Genomic DNA, 20,258 nt, shown 5'->3' on the forward strand with positions numbered 1-20,258 from the left:
TTGTTTTGTTTTGTTTTGTTTTGATTTTAGGAAGGTTGATCTGGAGCTATAAATAGGCAAATAAGAAAGTTGTTGCTTTGAGCTTTTTTTTTTAAATTAAAAAAAAATATTTATTTATTTTTGAGACAGAGAGAGACAGAGCATGAACGGGGGAGGGTCAGAGAGAGAGGGAGACACAGAATGTGAAACAGGCTCCAGGCTCTGAGCTGTCAGCACAGAGCCCGACGCGGGCTCGAACTCATGGACTGTGAGATCATGACCTGAGCCAAAGTCGGACACTTAACCGACTGAGCTACCCAGGCGCCCCTGCTTTGAGCCTTTTTATGTGAGGTTGAAATAATAGTTTGGGGTTATGTTATTCATTATACTTTATATGAATATAAAGTTGGTGTTTTAGTAGGGGGATTCCATAGATGAATGTGAAAGGAACTTTGACTTTTGGTGGTGGGGAGGGTGAGGAATAAGGACAATTAACTTCTATTGCACTATTTGGATGATTTTAGCTTCTTCGATCAATTAAGGATGTAAATGAACCGAAGTTTCTATCACATGATGTCCCCTTATTTAATGGAATAACTAGTGATCTGTTTCCTGGTATTAAACTTCCTGAAGCTGACTATCATGTAAGTAAACCTGTGAGAATGACTTATTTTGCAAATAAATTTATCTGATCACTCAGTCATTTCCAAAGTTTCAAATAAGTGGAATTATTCTATTTGGAGGATAAACCCCTACTTCGGCCACTTTCATCAATGAGAATGAATAAAATTTAGTGTCTTCTGTTGTATGATACCAATGTCAACAAGATTCAGATCAAAGATAATGTTCTTTCTAAGAGAAGGAGTACTCTTTGATTTCCTATCTTGTGATTTATAATAAGTCTACAATGTATACTATAATGCTATTGTGTACTTTGGCAGGTAGAAAAGATGGGAAATTGCAAGTGGCAAAACATCCTGTATTTAACATAAGGATTTTTCAAATTTAAGTAATAGGCTGACTTTTTTTTTTTTAAGATTTTATTTTTAAGTAATGTCTACCTGCCACATGGGGCTCACACTCACAACCCTGAGATCAAGAGTTGCATGCTCCACTGACTGAGACAGTCAGTTGCCCTCTGACTTTTTTTATTTTTAAAGTAGGGGCTTCTGGGTGGCTCAGTGGGTTGAGCTCAGTGGGTTGGTCTGACTTTGGCTCAAGTCATGGTCTTGCGGTTTGTGAGTTTGGGCCCCACGTCGGGCTCTGTGCTAACAAACAGCTCAGAGCCTGGAGCCTCCTTCGGATTCTGTGTGTCTCTCTCTCTCTCCCCCTCCCCTGCTCATGCTCTGCTTCTCTCTGTCTCTCAAAAATAAGTAAATGTTAAAAAAAAAAATTAAAGGAAACAAACCATGTGTATTTCCAATTTCTTCTAAATTATAGACATTATAATGTGCATATATATACATATGTATACACATAAGAAGTGTCTGCTATTTAATAGCTATTATTATGGAAAGTCAAGATACAAATTTTTAATTAAGTTTTTTAATTCCAAAATGGTTAGCTTATAGTATAATATTAGTGTACAATATAGTGATTCAACAGTTCTACATATCACTCAGTGCCCATCATGATAAGCGTACTCTTTAACCCCCATCACCTATTTCACCCACCTCCCCTCTGGTAACTTTTCGTTTGTTCTCTAGAGTCTGTTTCTTGTTTGTTTTTTCTCTCTCTTTCTCTCTTTTTGCCCTTGTTCATTTATTTCTTAAATTCCACATATGAGTACAATCATAAGGTATTATTTGGCTTTCTTTGACTGATTTATTTCACTTAGCATTATACTCTCTAGCTCCATCCATGTTGTTGCAAATGGCAAGATTTCATTCCTTTTTATGGCTGAATAATATTGCATTGTGTGTATATACCACACCTTTATCCATTCCTCTATCTGTGGACATTTGGGCTGCTTCCATAATTTGGCTGTCATTAATACTGCAATAAAAATAGGGGTGCATATATCCCTTTGAGTTAATGTTTTTGTATTCTTTGAGTAAATACCCCAAAGTGCAATTGCTAGATTATAGGGTAACTCAATTTTTAACTTTTTGAGGAAACTCCATAGTGTTTTCCAGAGCGGCTGCACCAGTTTGCATTCCCACCAACAGTACAACACGGTTCCTTTTCTCCACATCTTCACCAATACTTCTTGTTTCTTCTGTTTTTGATTTTAGTCATTCCAACAGGTCTGAGGTGATATCTCACTGTAGTTTTGATTTGTATTTCCCTGATGAGTGATGTTGAGCATCTTTTCATGTGTCTGTTGGCCATCTGGATGTCTTCTTTGGAGAAATGTCTATTCATGTCTTCTGCCCATTTCTTCACTGGATTATTTGTGTTTTGGGTGTTGAGTTTTGTAGTTGCTTTATATATTTTGGATACTAATCCTTTATCAAATATGTCATTTGCAAATATCTCCTCCCATTCAGTAGGTTGCCTTTTGGTTTTGTTGATTGTTTCCTCTGTTGTGCTTTTTATTTTGAAGATTTCCCAATAGTTTATTTTTGCTTTTATTGCCCTTGCCTCAGACATATCTAGAAAAAGTCACTTTGGCTGATGTGAGACATTACTGCCTGTGCTCTCCTCTGGGATTTTTATGTTTCAGGCCTCACATTTAGGTCTTTAATTCATTTTGAGTTTATTTTTGGGTGTGGTGTAAGAAAGTGGCACGGTTTCATTCTTTTGCAGGTAGCTGTCCAGTTTTCCCAGCACCATTTGTTGAAGATACGTTTTCCTATTGCATATCTTTGCCTCCTTTGTTGAAGGACGTTAATTGCCTATATAATTATGGGTTTACTTTGGGGTTTTCTATTTTGTTCCATTGATCTATATGTCTATTTTTGTGCCAAAATCAAAATAAAATTTAAAATTACAAACAAAACAATCTTAATGAGATAGAGGATGTGTGGCTGAAATTAAATGTCACTTTATGGCAATTTAAATGATAAAATGTATAGTGAAGACTTTTTGAGTTCAGCATATATAAACTACCTTTTACCATTTGATGATTCAATTCTTCCACCCCCTCTTCCTATTGATATTACTATAAAAGTTTCAATTTGCTTGAGCTATTATATCATTAAGGCGTCACTTGGTTTAAAGGCATCATTTACTCTTTTAGCCTTTTTATTTTAAACATTCAAACTCAAATACTAATCTACATTCTATGGCAATATCAGATTAATGTGATTCTAGGGTGTTTTCCAAAGCCAAAAACCAATTCTCTTTCTCTGGACACCAACTGGTTGATCAACAGTTCAATTCTGACACTAGCTACCTGGTCAGACTCCACAGATTAAGGGCTCTGTCCTACAAGACTTCCCCTCACTTCAGACAGTCTTGAGTCTCTGGTCACCTGTACTGCTGACTGGCTGGACTTTCCACAACCTCCCCACCCAGCTTTGATAATTTGTTAGAACAGCTCTCAGAACTCAGGAACACAGTTTATTATTAATGTTTACTGGTTTATTATAAAGGATACAACTCAGGGGGGGTGCCTGGTTGGCTCAGGCAGTTAACCATGTGAGTCTTGGTCTCAGGATTGTGAGTCCAAGCCCCGTGTTGGGTGCGGAAGCTACTTTAAAAAGTGGGGAGGGGTGCCTGAATGGCTCAGTTGGTTAAGGGTCTGACTCTTGATTTTCAACTCAGGTCTTTGTTGCAGGAATTTTCACCTCAGTACCCCGGATTCATTGTCTCGCTGCTTCAAAGAATTAAGAGGTGGACACAGAATAAAATGAGCAGCAGGCAAAAGTTTATTGGAGTATAAGATCAGAAAGTAAGAATAGTATGAAAGCTCTCATTACAGAGAGGGGGCATTTGAAAGTGAAAGCTTGTGGACTGTAGGCAAGGGACTTAGTTTTATAGGGTTTTGGTCAGCTCCTTATCTTCCCCCTTGTCCCTTCTTAGGTCTTACCCTTATTAGCTAGGTAACTCTAAATGTCTAGTCATTCCTTTTCAATGGTTGGTTTCCATTGTATGAGGGATGATCTATGGCCAAACCAGTTCCTTATGGGCCTTACGTTTTATAGTCTGCTACTAACTTTTAGTTAGTTCTTTTGTCACATTCCTGAGGGAAACATGTGAGGGGTAGTAGGTGCTCTCGTTAAATTCGTAAGAGGAACCCTAGAACCTTACCCCTGAAGGAGTTTGCTCATGGTCAGACGTTCCCAGCATTGTTTTAAAATAATGTGTTTTTGGGACGCCTGGGTGGCTCATTGGTTGGGCTTCTGGCTTCAGCTCAGGTCATGATCTCACAGTTCGTGGGCTTGAGCCCTGTGTTGAGCTCTGTGCTGACAGCTCAGAGCCTGGAGCCTGCTTCAGATTCTGTGTCTCCCCCTCTCTCTGCCCCTCTCCCCCTTCTGCTCTGTCTCTTAAAAATAAATAAATGTTAAAAAAATTAAAAATATGTTTTACCCATCCAGGGACCCCAGGTCATAACCTTTCTCTCTCTGCCTATTTTACCCTATCTTTTCCTATCATATAATGATCCCAGGGTCGTGCCTGCATCGAGCTCTGCTCTGAGCAGGGGGGAGCCTGCTTAAGATTCTCTCTCTCTCTCTCTCTGTCTCTCTGTCTCTCTCTCTGCTCTTCTTCCCCAGTCTAGTACTCTCTTTCTCTCTTAAAAAAAAAAAAAAGATATAAAGGATACAACTCAGGAAGGACCAAATGGAAGAGATGTATAGATACGGTGATATAGTGGGTGGCAGCATGCTTCAAGGTATGTCATTCTCCCTGCATTTTGATGTGCCACCAAACCAGAAGCTCTCTGAATCTCATTGTGTCAGAGTTTTTACAGAGCTCAATCTTCCACCCTGTCCCTCCCTCCCCACCACCCAATGCCTTCACCAAAGGCTGAAAGTTCCAACCCTATAATCACTGGGTCTTTCTTGCCACCAGTCCCATCCCGAGGCTATCTCAGGTCCCCACTCTAAGTCACTTCATCAGCATAAACTTGGATGTGATTGACAAGGGCTCATTAAGAATAACGAAGACACTCCTATCACTCATGAAATTTTCAGGGTTATAGGAGCTCTGTGCCAGGAACTGGGAATAAAGACCATATATATTGTTATATTATACTACGGGTAATAAACAAGATGATTCAGGGTATGCTAATATTATTTTTAAAAATCAGAATAAAAATACAAAAATTGTAACATTGTCATGGAAAATTCCTGTACTTCTATGAATATAGCAACAAATCCATGGACCTACAACTTTCAGCTTGAAAAATACTACTAAGAGTCAGTGCTGGGAGGTGTGTGGCCAAGTGGCTCAGTGCACCTACAGATGAGCCAAGGGGCCCAGGGCCAAAGGGAAAAACAAAAACAAAAAAACTCGAAACTATGTCATACTGCTTTTTAATATGTATAATATTCCTTTATTTTTCCTTTACTGACTTCTTTTGGGTTTCAGATAATGTCTATTTCTCCATTATTCTTCTCTGTTGAATTTTTAGTTTTACTTCAGTGGTTACTCCACAGGATATAATATACATCCTTGAATTATTACAGTTTACCTTAGGTTTGTATTTTACCATTTCAGAAACAATATAAAAACTTTATTCTTTATTTTTTTTTTTACAGTTTATTTATTTTTGAGAGAGCATGCACACACACCAGCAGGGGAGGAGCAAGGAGAGAGGACATTATTTTAATGTTCTTGTCTACTAATTATGACATCTGGGTCATCTGGGAGTTTATTTTCTATTTTTTTCCTCTTGATCTTCAGCTATTCTCTCTCATGACTTGTAAAGTTTGATTTTATGTTAAAAGCTATGTATAAAATAATTGTAGAGACTAAAGCGGTATGGTGTTTTGTAGAAAAACTATGTTTATCCTTTGTTAGATAGCTAGAGTGAGTGGTGATCAATTCAGTTGAGAATTGACCCAAGCCACAGTTTTATTGCAGCATTATCAAGCTTTAGTTTACCTCTAGTTTCAAAAGTCTATAAATTTTTTTTGAATGTTTATTTATTTTTGTAGGAGAGAGAGACAGAACGTGAGCAGGGGAGGAGCAGAGAGAAAGGGACACACAGAATCTGAAGCAGGCTCCAGGCTCCGAGCTGTCAGCACAGAGCCCTATATGGGGCTCAAACTCACAAACCGTGAGATCAGTGACCCGAGCTGACGTCAGACGCTTAACCGACTGAGCCACCCAGGCACCCCTCAAAAGTCTTTAGAGTGAGAATTGTCCTACTGTATTACAGGGCCCTCCCTCTAGCAGCATTTTGAGATATGGCCACCTCTGTTCATACCTAGAAAATCCTCCCCCAGGCTGAATTAGCTGTTTATTTGTGCTCACCTAGAAAGGCTTATCCTTTTCTGAACTTTAGTTCCATTAGACATATTTGTATCCAAAGCACTCCTGTATTTTTAAAATTTTTTGATTTTTTTAAACTCTGTTTATTTCTAGTTACGATAGTGTGAAGGATTGTTTGGCATGTCCTTCTGTATCCTAACCAAAGGTGAAATTCTCGAAAACCCTATTAAAAAGAGTTGTTTCTAGGGCTCCTGGGTGGCTCAGTAGGTTGAGCGTCTGACTTTGGCTCAGGTCATGATCTTGCAGTCTGCAAGTTTGAGCCCCACAACGCACTCTGTGCTGACAGCTTGGAACCTGGAGCCTGCTTCAGATTCTGTGTCTCCCTCTCTCTCTTCCCTTCCCCTGCTCATGCTCTGTCTCTCTCAAAAATAAATGAACATTAAAAGTTTTAAAAAATAAAAATAAAAGGAGTTGTTTCCATGCAGCCTGCACCCAATGCTATGGTGCTATGATCATTAATTTATAATAGGGAATAATAATATTTTTAAAGTAATTTAATTCTATTTGTTCTTCCTTTTAATTAAAACATTCAGCTTTAAAAATAAAACTTTAAGAAATAATTTATCAATATAAAAAGATACAATTTTTTATTTTAAAATGAAAAGTCTACATTTATAAGACATGGATATCATTTGTAATACCATTTTATAAGAATTCATTCCATTTTTCTTTTACTTTAGGAATTTTTGGAATGTGCTCATGAAGCCTGCAAAGTACATAATCTTCAGCCAGTTAAATTTTTTCTTGAAAAAATGATTCAGACATATGAAATGATGATTGTTAGACATGGGTAAGATTATAGATTATCATTGTCTGCCATGGTTAGATGCTGTTTTCAAATTAAACTATTAAAACAACTACAATTTGTTAACTATAAGATTCAGCTACTCAGGTAGGCTAAGAGACAAAGAGCCCCATCCTCCATTTCCCATCCCTTAAAAACAAAGGTTTATTTCCGTCTCATGCTGCCCATCCAACATGGATTGATTGGTAAGGCGTCCTCATTCAGTGATGTAGCACTAATGACCACCACAATTTGCCCTTTTGGTCATCAAATGTGTTATTTACTCTCCTTCGTGCACATAAAACACACTCTTCCCTTCCCAGGAATACAATTTAAAAGTTCTAGTCAATGAACCATACTCAAAGTTCAGGCTGTCTAGGTGATGCATGATGGTTTCTATATTAGATTTGGAAGTTGTTCCTCATGATCCAAAGACCTACAAAGTAGAAAGACAAGTTATCTGCCCTCCACACACCAGTCTTCATTATAATAGTGGGCTTCCCAGAACAGGTTATTGGAGCAAACACTACCAGCCAGAAGTTGAAGAACTGGAGACAGTTCAGCAATTGTGGGTAGCAGTCCTGAAACCCAGCTGGGCATGTGAGGAGCCCCAGTTCCAGAGATACATTGACTACGAAACTGATCATTTAAACCTCAGGTTCTTTCACTTGTAGAGGGCTTTCCAAGGAGTCATAATCATTTGATATACATGCTTTATTATATAGGGTGTCATTAAAGTGGCTGTGGACATTTTGCATCAGTAGTTACATATATAATTTTTTCCTTGGAGAGCCCACTCCACTAACTGTATAAACTTTAGATCCCCTAAAACCTGGATCTACTTTTGCATGGTTTTGCTCCCTGGAAGGGTCTTTCCTGTTAATTGTTCTCTGTGGACCTTTGTTCAACTTTCTTGAGAGAGCTTTCCATCTTCATTTTTTTCCCTGTAAAGTCACATGTAAAGTAGACAATAGAGAATATGTCTTTGGGAGCTGAGAAATGTTTTTAGCCTGCTTCCTGCCTATCGAAAGTTGAGGTCTCAAAAGTTATGATTTTTTTTAAAGGCAGGATAAAAAAAATTAAACAGCTTCACATTGTGTAAATTTTCAAATGTAGACAAAAATAGATGGAATTGAAAAACTAAAAAAAAAAAAATACAGGAACTAATACAATCAACCCTTATGCATCTAATACGTGAGGATCATTTTTAAGTCTTGAACATTCACATGTTTTAGTCTAGACTCATGGTTTGTCAGTAAACTCCCTCAAAAACTTGGTAAACTTATTTGATTCCAGGCAGCTCTCTGTGCCAGTAGCTACAACTACAGTCCTTACTAAGTCATACCTTTATAAATTTCCTTGCAGTATCGTTGAATTGATCAGGCTTAATTGGGAAGGCCACAAACTTAATCTATTTTTCCTGAATTATTTTATCCTCGTGAAATGATTACTGGGAACTATATTAATCTTTCATAGATTTTAATAAAGTGATACAATGGCCCTACCCTTAATGTGATCCTTGTTCCCAGGCTGAGTAGATTTTTGTTGTTCAAAGGCTGTCTCAAATTATCTTTATTTACCAGTTGGGAATAAGAATAAGTTGCTTATAGGTTCCTGAATTTCTGGACTCCCTCTGTTCTTTCATTCCAACTTTCAAACTGGCTATTTTTTTTTCTGGGCTCATTTCTCTCCTGTAGTTCTTTGTTAAATGCAGCCATCAGCTGCCATCATATATTAATAATCATCTGTTTACTACCCTTTTTCCTAAAATGACAATTTCATTATGTATATTATCTGTTTTCCAAGTTATCTCAATGAACAAATTTGCCAAATGTTGCATCATTGCCTAACATTAATTGCCAATCTTTTTTTAGCCTGTAATAATGGTTAATTTGCCACCAACAACCTGGCCTCTAAGTCATTACCACATATTTAAGTCTTAAGAATACTTTACCCCCTTCTGGGAACTAATTTCTCTCCAGTAAGGATGGGCTAGATTATTCTTTAGAAACGATCAGTCACTAACCCAAATCTTAGTGACTTAAACAAACAAACAAACAAACAAAGGTTTATTTCCCATTCATGCTGTGTCCACCCCGGGTTAACAGGAAGTATCTGCTCATCATAATTACTCAGGGTCCCAGGCTATTGGAGCATCCACCATCTCAACATGATGGTCACAGCTGTGCTAGAGGGAAAAGCCCTGTAAGAAGAGAGCTCTGTAGGCTCCGTTGCAGGCAATGATCTATACCCTTCCTGCTAGGAAGTAACACCCGTGTTTCCACTTGGTACTCATTAGTCACCTAGTATTTCAACAAGAGGGCGAGGAATCCTACTATGTGCTGGGAGAGAGGAGATTCAGAAGTATTTGGCAAAGAGCAAAAAGTAATTACCATAGTAAGTAAAGACTTCAGGAAGGGCAATCTTTCCCATTTCTCTTCTTGGGAGGCCCAAAGTCTTTATTTTATTTTATTTTTTTAATTTTAAGAGTGTATAATTAAGTTTTCATTTTCATTTGGACATTTTTTTATTCTCTTTTGTAGGTAGTGGTATTAATGAAGAGAATCTTAGAAATCAACCAGTTCAGAAGTTAAATGTATTCTTGTGTCTGAGAAAAATTAATAGAATTTCAAAAATTATAAATACCAGTAAAACAGGAAAATAATTTACCATTATTTTTTTAGAATCATATTGTATAATTCTTTTCCTTTGTAGTTTTATGTTGGTAGGAGAGCCTTTTGCTGCTAAGACAAAAGTTCTGCATATGCTGGCTGATACTCTAACTCTTATGAATGAACGTGGCTATGGAGAGGAAGAAAAGGTTATTTATAGGACTGTAAACCCCAAATCCATTACTATGGGTCAACTTTTTGGACAGTTTGACCCAGTGTCTCATGAGGTAATCTACAGTATAAATATTCTCTTATTGACAGTGTGCTTTAAACCACGAAATTTGAAATGTTTTTACATGATCACTTTATAGTCTTATAAAGAAAGCTTCCCAACTCTCTTTTTCTTCCCCAGTGGACTGATGGTATTGTGGCCAACACTTTTAGAGAATTTGCCTTATCAGAAACACCTGACCGGAAATGGGTTGTATTCGATGGTCCCATTGACACTTTGTGGATAGAGAGCATGAACACAGTATTGGATGATAATAAAAAGGTAAATCCTCCTGATTAAAAGCAAAACTGATACACAATATGAATATACCAAACACTACTGAGCTGTAAACTTAAGAAGGGTTAAAATGGTAGATTTAACGTAAAATGATTTTTTTTGCCAGTTATAAAACAAAATACATGTAAATATGCTTAAGCAATGTTATGTGTTCAACAACTAATTGACTAGGACTATATATTTAAAGCAAAGGGTGCAGCAAGTGTAGTAAGTTTATAGATTATCTTTTAAATGAAAACTATGCTATAATAAATTCTCTGCTTACTTTTTTTTTATAGAATAAAAGTATATTAAAACCATTGTGTTAACAGGAAGGTGTGGTATTGTAGTAGGTGTTAGGTTGTTAAGTGACTCCTGTCTTATGGTTTCTTATAGAACTTTAATATTTTAGGAGAAAATAAAAGGGCCTTATTCCATTTTGAAAACATTGAATGCGGGGCACCTGGGTGGCTCAGTCAGTTAAGCTTCCCACTTCAGCTCAGGTCATGATCTCGCAGTTCATTGGTTCAAGCCCTGCATCAGGCTCTCTGTGCTGACATCTAGAGCCTGGAACCTGCTTCAGATTTTCTTTCTCCTCTCTCTCTCTCTCTCTCCCCCTCTCCCTTGCGCACGTGCTCTCTCTCTCTTAAAAATAAATAAACATTTAAAAAAAAAGAAAACATTCAATGCTTCAGTACTTGTATGTGTTGCATTACCTAAGAAGCTGTGAAATATACAAAAGAACCAGAAAATAGAAGTCTTCTATGAGAGACCATATGTAAATTATAAAATGTGACTAATTTTAAGTTTAGATTCTGTGCTTTTTTTTAAAACTTGTGCATTCACATAACCATCATTTAAATAAAGATGCATAAAATTTCTTTCACTCTACAAGCTACACTCACTGATTCCTTCTGAATCAGTATACCCTCCCCACTGGGGCAATTGCTATTCTTTCTTCTACTGTGATAAATTAGTTTTGCTGGTTCTTGAACTTCATGTATATGGAATCATACTCCTGAGTATTTTCCTTCTTGTGGTCAATGTGGCATCTGTGATATTCATGGTGTTGCACTTCCATTTTACTTATTTATTCTTTTTATATCTGTATTGGTATTCCACTGCATATATCACAACTTATTTTCATACTTACATGAAATAACCACACTACTAAGTAAGCAAATTAATTTAATTAGCATTCAAATACACCAGCACATTTTTGTAGGTGGTTGGTCATTTATTCAAATTCCTTCTTTCAGTTACATTGATTGAGCTAAGGAGTAATAATGATTCAGAAGAGGAGAGGGGCTAATCAAAGTCGAATTCAGAGCCAGGTGGGAGGATTGTCTCATATTGGATGAGAGGAAAGTAGGAGAAGGATAGGTATAGATATAGGTGGATGTATGAATTTGATAGTGGAAATCTGAAAGCAAATCCTTTTGATGATTTATCTTTTCTTTGTGAAGTGGTAGACCCTAGTTCTTTGTACACTGGAGGAGAAAAGGAGGAAGATTTAAATTAGCCATTATGGAAAATGGGAAAGATAATTGCTAGGAAAGCACAGAAGCCTGTCTGAGGACTAGTAGTAGTAGTAGTGCCAAGGTCTGCCTTTGTGAGATTTTCCCTACCAGTCTAAGCAGCTTGGATGTGAGTGTAGATTATGCTGCTGGACTGGAAGTACAGAAAGACTTTGAAGATACTGGTATGAGAGTTCTAGAAGAGCTAGGCCATGGAAGGAAGCTGCTTAACAATGACAGAAGTGAAAACAGCAGGAGAGTAAGTGGAGTAGATGATTGGGTAGATGAGTACTCAATGAGTGAGAGCACTGGATGCATCAGAGACTGGAGGCAGAGACTGGGAAGCTTGAATTTAGTATTTCAGAATTGTGTAGTGTTCCAGGAGAGAAGGTCCCAGGTGTATAAACTGGATGGCTGGAGTGCAGTAGGAAAAACCTAAGTGAAGATAGGGTAGTCAGAGATCTGAGGGGCTGCCATATTGAGATGCTCCCCCCTCACAAACAGTGGATCAGGCCAGAGTGAAAAAAATTGAGCCATGTATCAAAGGCTTTAGCTAATGATGAGAATGCTGAGGTGCTGGTGAGTGACAGCAGGGAGCATCGGTTGTCAAAGGAGCAGAAGGTGGAAAGGGTGGGGTAGAGTATTTAGGAAACACTATGGGGGAGTGAGGAAAAAGCTGACTCCATCTCCCAAATATGAAGTAAATAGGATGTTTGCTGAAATAATCTGGTAGGAAATTAAAAGTTTTATAGGCCAGCACTGTCCAAAACAACTTTCTGCAATAATGGAAATGTCTGCATTGTCCAGGAAGGTAGATACTAGTCAAATGTGGTTATTGAGCATTTGAAATTTGGCTAGTGCAGTTGAAGAACTGACTTTAAATCTTATTTAACTTTAACTACTTAAGATGAAGTTATTTAATTAGTTAAATTAGATTTAATTAGTAAAAAAGTATAAATAGGCACATATGAATACTGGGCTAGCTTATCAGACAATCCAGCTCTAGCCATCCATTTATTTTACAGAGGTCCAGGAATGCTAAATGCCACATTGTCGACATTTAACTAGATAGGGGCAAAACTGGGACTAGAGTGATGGTTGTAGAGAAGAAACCCAGAAAAATAAATGAAGAGGAAGAATTGAAAAAAAAAACAATGTAGAAATGAAATTGGGATATCAACAATTAATATTATTAAAATTATTAAAAGTTAATGATAATTCCAAAGGTAGATGCCAAGGAAATTGAGAAGATGAGATGGCTTTAATAATAATGAACAAGAAAGGAATTGGGCAGAAAGGAAGCAGTTGACAAATTGAGATTTTTTACATATTTGATTGAAGAGGAACATTTTATTTTATTTTTTAAGTTTTTATTTAAATTCTAGTTAGCATACAGTGTAATATTAGTTTCAGGTGTACAATATAGTGATTCAGCACTTCCATACCTCACCAGGTGCTCATCATAAGTGGACTTCTTAATCCCCATCACCTATTTCATCCATCCCTCCCACCCACTTCCGCTCTGGTTACCCTCTGTTTGTCCTCTATAGTTAAGAGTCTGTTTCTTGGTTTGCCTCTCTCTCAAAGAGGAATGTTTTAGATTAAAAGTGATCTATATCCGCATATTAAATGCAGTGCATGGTCCTTGATTGAATTTTGGTTTGAGTAAATCAGTTGAAAAGATTTTCCTGTTGTCATTGAGGAAATTTGAGTACTGGCTGAGTATTAGATCATATTAAGGACTTACTGGTAATTTTGTTAGGTGTGATAATGTTACTGAGGTAATATAGAAAACAGTTTATTTTTTTTAAGTTTATTTATTTATTTGGAGAGAGAGAGACAAAGCGAGTGGGGGAGGGGCAGAGAGAGAGAGGGAGAGAGAGAATCCCAAACAAGTGCTCTGCACTGTTGGTGGAGAGTCTGATGCATGGCTCTATCTCACAAACCATGAGATCATGACCTGAGCAGAAACCAAGAGTTGGACATTTAACCGACTGAGACACCAGGTGCCCTGAAAACTCTTTATTTTTTAGAGCTGCATATTGACATATTTAGATGTGAAATGCCGTGGTGGGCATAATGCTCTTTAAAAGACTGTTTTATTCCTCAGTATCCTTTTTAAAAATTTTTTTTAAACGTTTATTCATCTTTGAGAGACAGAGACAGAGCATGAGTGGGGAAGGGGCAGAGAGAGGGAGACACAGAATCCGAACCAGGCTCCAGGTTCTGAGATGTCAGCACAGAGCCCGACGCGGGGCTTGAACTCATGAACTATGACATTATTACCTAAGCCGAAGTCGGATGCTCAACCGACTGAGCCACCCAGGTGCCCCCCCCTTTTTTTTTTAAAGTAATTTCTGCACCCAACATGAGGCTTGAACTCACAACCCCAAGGTCAAGAGTCGCATGCTCTACAAACTGAGGCAGCCAGGTGCCTCTTAAAAATACTTCTTTATAAAAGGAAGCAAATGTGGGAAATCTTAATGTTGGTTAAGTACAGGAGATGGGTATATTAGTGTCCATATTATTCTTTATTTTCAATTTTTCTCTTTTTATTAACAGAGACCTTTTGACAACTTTATAAAGTCAGGAGTATTTCATGTAATTTTTAAAAAATTATTTATTTAGGGGAGGCTGGGTGGCTCAGTTGGTTAAGCATCCGACTTCGGCTCAGGTCATGATCTTGCAGTTCATAGGTTTAAGCCTCGCATTGGGCTCTGTGCTGACAGCTCAGAGCCTAGAGCCTGCTTTGGATTCTGTATCTCCCTCTCTCTCTGCCCCTCCCCTGCTCATGCTCTGTCTCGCTCTTCTAAATAAACAAACATTAAAAAAGATTAAAAGTATATATATTTAAATTCATGTTAGTTAATATATAGCATACTATTGGTTTCAGGAGTAGAACCCAGTGATTCATCACTTACATATTACACCAAGTGCTCATTCCAATGAGTGCCCTCCTTAAGGCCCATCACCCATTTAGCCTATCCCTCCCACCCAACTCCCCTCCAGCAACCCATGTAATGTTTTTAAATGTTTATTTAGTTTTGAGAGAGTGTGATTGGGGGAGGGGAAGAGAGAGAGGGGGACAGAGGATCCAAAGGGGGCTTTGCTCTGACAACAGAGACCCCCTTGTGGAGCTCACACTCAAGAACCGTGAAATCATGATCTGAGCCAAAGTCAGATGTTTGAATGACTAAGCTACCCAGGTGCCTGACTGATGTAATTTTATTAATAGCAAGGACTGAGATTTGTATAGGATTTTTGCAGTGTGTCATGTAGTTCTCCCCCCGCCTAACTCTATGGGAGAGAAATTAACCGAGTTTATAGATGAAGAGGCTGAGAGTCAGAGATGTTACGTATTTGCTTACCTAGTAAGTAATTGACCGAGCTAGATCTAGCTTACAATTTTCTGGCTTTTATGTAATACTTACATCACAGGATATACATTATCTTATACCTACAATATATTTTTATTTGAGAAGTTTGAGTTTTTTAAAAAATAAATGTTTGAAATATAATTGCCTTTAGCTTTGCCTTATGAGTGGAGAAATCATTCAGATGTCCCCTCAAATGAGCCTCATCTTTGAAGCAATGGACCTTTCCCAGGCCTCGGTAAGTTCATGTTTTAACATAACAGTAGATTGTTTATTTGTTCATTTGGTCAATAAGTATTTTTTATTATGTGTCAGAAGACTAGTTAGGCACCAGAAATACTAAGATGAATAAGATATAGCTTATGCTCATTTAGGAAGGATGAGAAGCATGCTAATAAATAATCCCACTATACTGCTACATGTAAGTGCTCTAAGAATATGGAGGGGGTGGGTACCCAAGAGGCAAATGGGTAGAGGAGGACCATGGAAAATGTCTGAGTATTTGATCTGGCTTTGAAGGGCAACACTTCTCTAGGGAGATTAGTTGGGGCTGGGCATTCCAAATCATGACAACATGATATGTAAAGATATGAAGCCATGACACGTCTGGGAGGCTGTAGAGGAAGACAGGTGCTAGATCATGACAGGCCTTATAAGTCATTCAAAGAAGTAGTTAATGACTGCCAGGTACTCCTGGCATGAAAGCAACATTGGAAAAAGAAAACTTGTCTTTTTTCTCTAGCCTGCCACTGTAAGCCGCTGTGGCATGATTTATTTGGAACCCTCACAGTTAGGATGGGAACCAATTGTATCCTCGTGGTTGAATTCCCTGAAAGGACCTCTGCAAGAACCAGATCATCAAGCTCTTCTGAGAGGACTCTTTGACTGGTTAATAAAGCCCTCCTTAAAACTTCGTAAGAAAAAATGCAAGGTAACACTGTAATTCTCTAACCCACTCAAGTTTCTTTAGTTTTCATTCAACTTGACTAAGGCTAAAGTCACAATAAGTAGGATAAATAAACAAAATCAGTTTCCCCTTGACATTTAGTATCCACTTTTTAAAATGGAGTATTTATTGTGATAATCAGTAATCCACATGCAGTTGTAAGAAGTAATAGATTTCATGCTCATTTCACCCAATTTCCCCCAATAGTAACATTTTGCAAGACTATATTATATCACAACAAGGATATTGACATTGATATTATCTACTGATATTATTCAGATTCCCCTAGTTATATCTGTACAGGTGTGTGTTTATCTCTCTGGGTTTTATTTTAAAATTTTTAATAATTTATAATTTTAAACGTAAGTGCAACTTTGTACCCTTTGCCCAAAGTCTCCCTGTTTCCCCCACCTCCCCACCTCTGGTAACTGCCCTTTTACTCCAGTTCTATGTATTCAACTTTTGGATTGTACATATAAGTGACATCATGCAACTTTTTCCTTTCTGTGTTGGACTTTTTCACTTATCATAATGTCTTACAGTGGACCCATATTGCAAATAACAGGATCTCTCTTTCTTTAAGTCTTAATAATATCTATAATTTAGTATTAATAATTTAAGTCTTAATAATATTCTATTATGTATATATATATATACATATATATACACACATATATATGTGGCAATTTCTTTATTTGTCCATCAGTGAACACTTAAGTTTGTGTCCCTATCTTAGCTATTGGGAATAATGCTACAATGAACATGGAAGTGCAGATATATATTTTTTTGAATATAATATTTATTATTATTTATTTTTAATATGAAATTTATTGTCAAATTGGTTTCCATACAACACCCAGTGCTCATTCCAACAGGTGCCTTCCTCAATGCCCATCACCCACTCTCCCCTCCCTCCCACCCCCATCAACCCTCAGTTTATTCTCAGTTTTTAAGAGTCTCTTTTGGTTTCGCTCCCTCCCTCTCTAACTTTTTTTTTTCCTTCCCCTGTAAGTTTATCAGGATCCACATAAGAGTGAAAACATATGGTATCTGTCTTTCTCTGTATGACTTATTTCACTTAACACTCTCCAGTTCCATCCACGTTGCTACAAAAGGCCATATTTCATTCTTTCTCTTTGCCACGTAGTATTCCATTATGTATATAAGCCACAATTTCTTTATCTATTCATCATTTGATGGACATTGAGGCTCTTTCCATAATTTGGATATTGTTGAAAGTGCTGCTATAAACATTGGGGTCCAAGTGCCCCTGTGCATCAGCACTCCTGTATCCCTTGGGTAAATTCCTAGCAGTGCTATTGCTGGGTCATAGGGTAGATCTATTTTTAATTTTTTAAACCTCCACACTGTTTTCCAGAGCGGCTGCACCAGTTTGCATTCCCACGAACAGTGCAAGAGGGTTCCTGTTTCTCTGCATCCTCTCCAACATCTGTAGTCTCCTGATTTGTTCATTTTAGCCACTCTGACCAGTGTGAGGTGGTATCTCAGTGCAGTTTTGATTTGTATTTCCCTGATGAGGAACAACGTTGAGCATCTTTTCATGTGCCTGTTGGCCATTTGAATGTCTTATTTAGAGAAGTGTCTATTCATGTTTTCTGCCCATTTCTTCACTGGATTATTTGTTTTTTGGGTGTGGAGTTTGGTGAGTTCTTTATAGATTTTGGATACTAGCCCTTTGCCCAATATGTCATTTGCAAATATCTTTTCCCATTCCGTTGGTTGCCTTTCAGTTTTGTTGATTGTTTCCTTTGCTGTGCAGAAGCTTTTTATCTTCATGAGGTCCCAATAGTTCATTTTTGCTTTTAATTCCCTTGCCTTTGGGGATGTGTCAAGTAAGAAGTTGCTGCGGCTGAGGTCAGAGAGGTTATTTCCTGCTTTCTCCTCTAGGGTTTTGATGGTTTCCTGTCTCACATTCAGGTCCTTTATCCATTTTGAGTTTATTTTTGTGAATGGTGTAAGAAAGTGGTCTAGTTTCATCCTTCTGCATGTTGCTGTCCAGTTCTCCCAGCACCATTTGTTAAAAAGACTGTCTTTTTTCCATTGGAAATTCTTTCCTGCTTTGTCAAAGATTAGTTGGCCATACTTTTGTGGGTCTAGTTCTGGGGTTTCTATTCTATTCCATTGGTCTATGTGTCTGTTTTTGTGCCAATACCATGCTGTCTTGATGATGACAGCTTTGTAGTAGAGGCTAAAGTCTGGGATTGTGATGCCTCCCGCTTTGGTCTTCTTCTTCAATATTACTTTGGCTATTCGGGGTCTTTTGTGGTTCCATACAAATTTTAAGATTGCTTGTTCTAGCTTCAAGAATAATGCTGGTGCAATTTTGATTGGGATTGCATTGAATGTGTAGATTGCTTTGGGTAGTATTGACATTTTGACAATATTTATTCTTCCAATCTATGAGCACAGAATGTTTTTCCATTTCTTTGTATCTTCTTCTATTTCCTTCATGAGCTTTCTATAGTTTTCAGCATACAAATCTTTTACATCTTTGGTTAGGTTTATTCCTAGGTATTTTATGCTTCTTGGTGCAAGTGTGAATGGGATCAGTTTCTTTATTTGTCTTTCTGTAGTTTCATTGTTAGTGTATAAGAATGCAGCTGATTTCTGTACATTGATTTTGTATCCTGTGACTTTGCTGAATTAATGTATCAGTTCTAGCAGACTTTTGGTGGAGTCTATCAGGGTTTCCATGTATAGTATCATGTCATCTGCAAAAAGTGAAAGCTTGACTTCATCTTTGCCAATTTTGATGCCTTTGATTTCCTTTTGTTGTCTGATTGCTGATGCTAGCACTTCCAACACTATGTTAAACAACAGCAGTGAGAGTGGACATCCCTGTCATGTTCCTGGTTTTAGGGGGAAAGCTCTCAGTTTTTCCCCATTGAGGATGATATTAGCTGTGGGCTTTTCATATAATGTTTAAGTATGTTCCTTCTATCCTGACTTTATCAAGGGTTTTTATTAAGGATGCTGGATTTTGTCAATGCTTTTTCTGCATCGTTTGACAGGATCATATGGTTCTTATCTTTTCTTTTATTAATGTGATGTATCACATTGATTGATTTGCGAAAGTTGAACCAGCCCTGCAGCCCAGGAATGAATCCCACTTGATCATGGTGTATAATTCTTTCTATATGCTGTTGAATTCGATTTGCTAGTATCTTGTTGAGAATTTTTGCATCCATATTCATCAGGGATATTGGCCTGTAGTTCTTTTTTTTTTTTGCTGGATCTCTGGTTTAGGAATCAAAGTAATGCTGGCTTCATAGAATGAGTCTGGAAGTTTTCCTTCCCTTTCTATTTTTTGGAACAGCTTGAGAAGGATAGGTGTTATCTCTGCTTTAAATGTCTGGTAAAATTCTCCAGGGAAGTCATCTGGTCCTGGACTCTTATTTTTTGGGAGATTTTTGATAACTGATTCAATTTCATCGCTGGTTATGGGTCTGTTCAAGTTTTCTATTTCTTCCTGTTTGAGTTTTGGAAGTGTGTGGATGCTTAGGAATTTGTCCATTTCTTCCAGGTTGTCCAGTTTGTTGGCATAATTTTTCATAGCATTCCCTGATAATTGCTTGTATTTCTGAGGGATTGGGTGTAATAATGCCATTTTCATTCATGATTTTATCTATTTGGGTCATCTCCCTTTTCTTTTTGAGAAGCCTGGCTAGACGTTTATCAATTTTGTTTATTTTTTCAAAAAACCAACTCTTGGTTTTGTTGATCTGGTCTACAGTTTTTTTTAGATTCTATATTGTTTTTTTCTGCTCTGATCTTTATTATTTCTCTTCTTCTGCTGGGTTTGGGGTGTCTTTGCTGTTCTGCTTCTATTTCCTTTAGGTGTGTTGTTAGATTTTGTATTTGGATTTTTCTTGTTTCTTGAGATAGGCTTGGATTGCAATGTATTTTCTTCTCAGGAATGCCTTCGCTGCATCCAAAAGCGATTGGATTGTTGTTTTCATTTTCATTTGTTTCCATATATTTTTAAATTTCTTCTCTAATTGCCTGGTTGACCCATTCATTCTTTAGTAGGGTGTTCTTTAACCTCCATGCTTTTGGAGGTTTTCCAGACTTTTTCCTGTGGTTAATTTCAAGTTTCA

The 20,258-nt window shown here is 37.5% G+C and overlaps 1 protein-coding gene across 7 annotated transcripts in view; it reads left to right on the plus strand.

The window, feature by feature from the left end:
- The window catches only part of DNAH12 (dynein axonemal heavy chain 12), a 210,157-nt gene that overhangs the window by 65,707 nt on the left and 124,192 nt on the right, over positions 1-20,258 (plus strand). For all 7 annotated transcript variants that reach the window (XR_008297110.1, XM_053219197.1, XM_053219193.1 and 4 more), the window contains 6 exons: positions 504-623; positions 7,041-7,150; positions 9,860-10,043; positions 10,169-10,309; positions 15,349-15,432; positions 15,937-16,125. Coding sequence is in view for 6 of the 7 variants with exons in the window: in XM_053219197.1 (XP_053075172.1) it covers positions 504-623; positions 7,041-7,150; positions 9,860-10,043; positions 10,169-10,309; positions 15,349-15,432; positions 15,937-16,125 (828 nt within the window). In the remaining variant the exon portion in view is untranslated. The remainder of the gene's footprint in view (positions 1-503; positions 624-7,040; positions 7,151-9,859; positions 10,044-10,168; positions 10,310-15,348; positions 15,433-15,936; positions 16,126-20,258) is intronic.

Source organism: Acinonyx jubatus, chromosome A2, assembly GCF_027475565.1.
Source record: "Acinonyx jubatus isolate Ajub_Pintada_27869175 chromosome A2, VMU_Ajub_asm_v1.0, whole genome shotgun sequence".
Lineage (NCBI taxonomy): Eukaryota > Metazoa > Chordata > Mammalia > Carnivora > Felidae > Acinonyx > Acinonyx jubatus.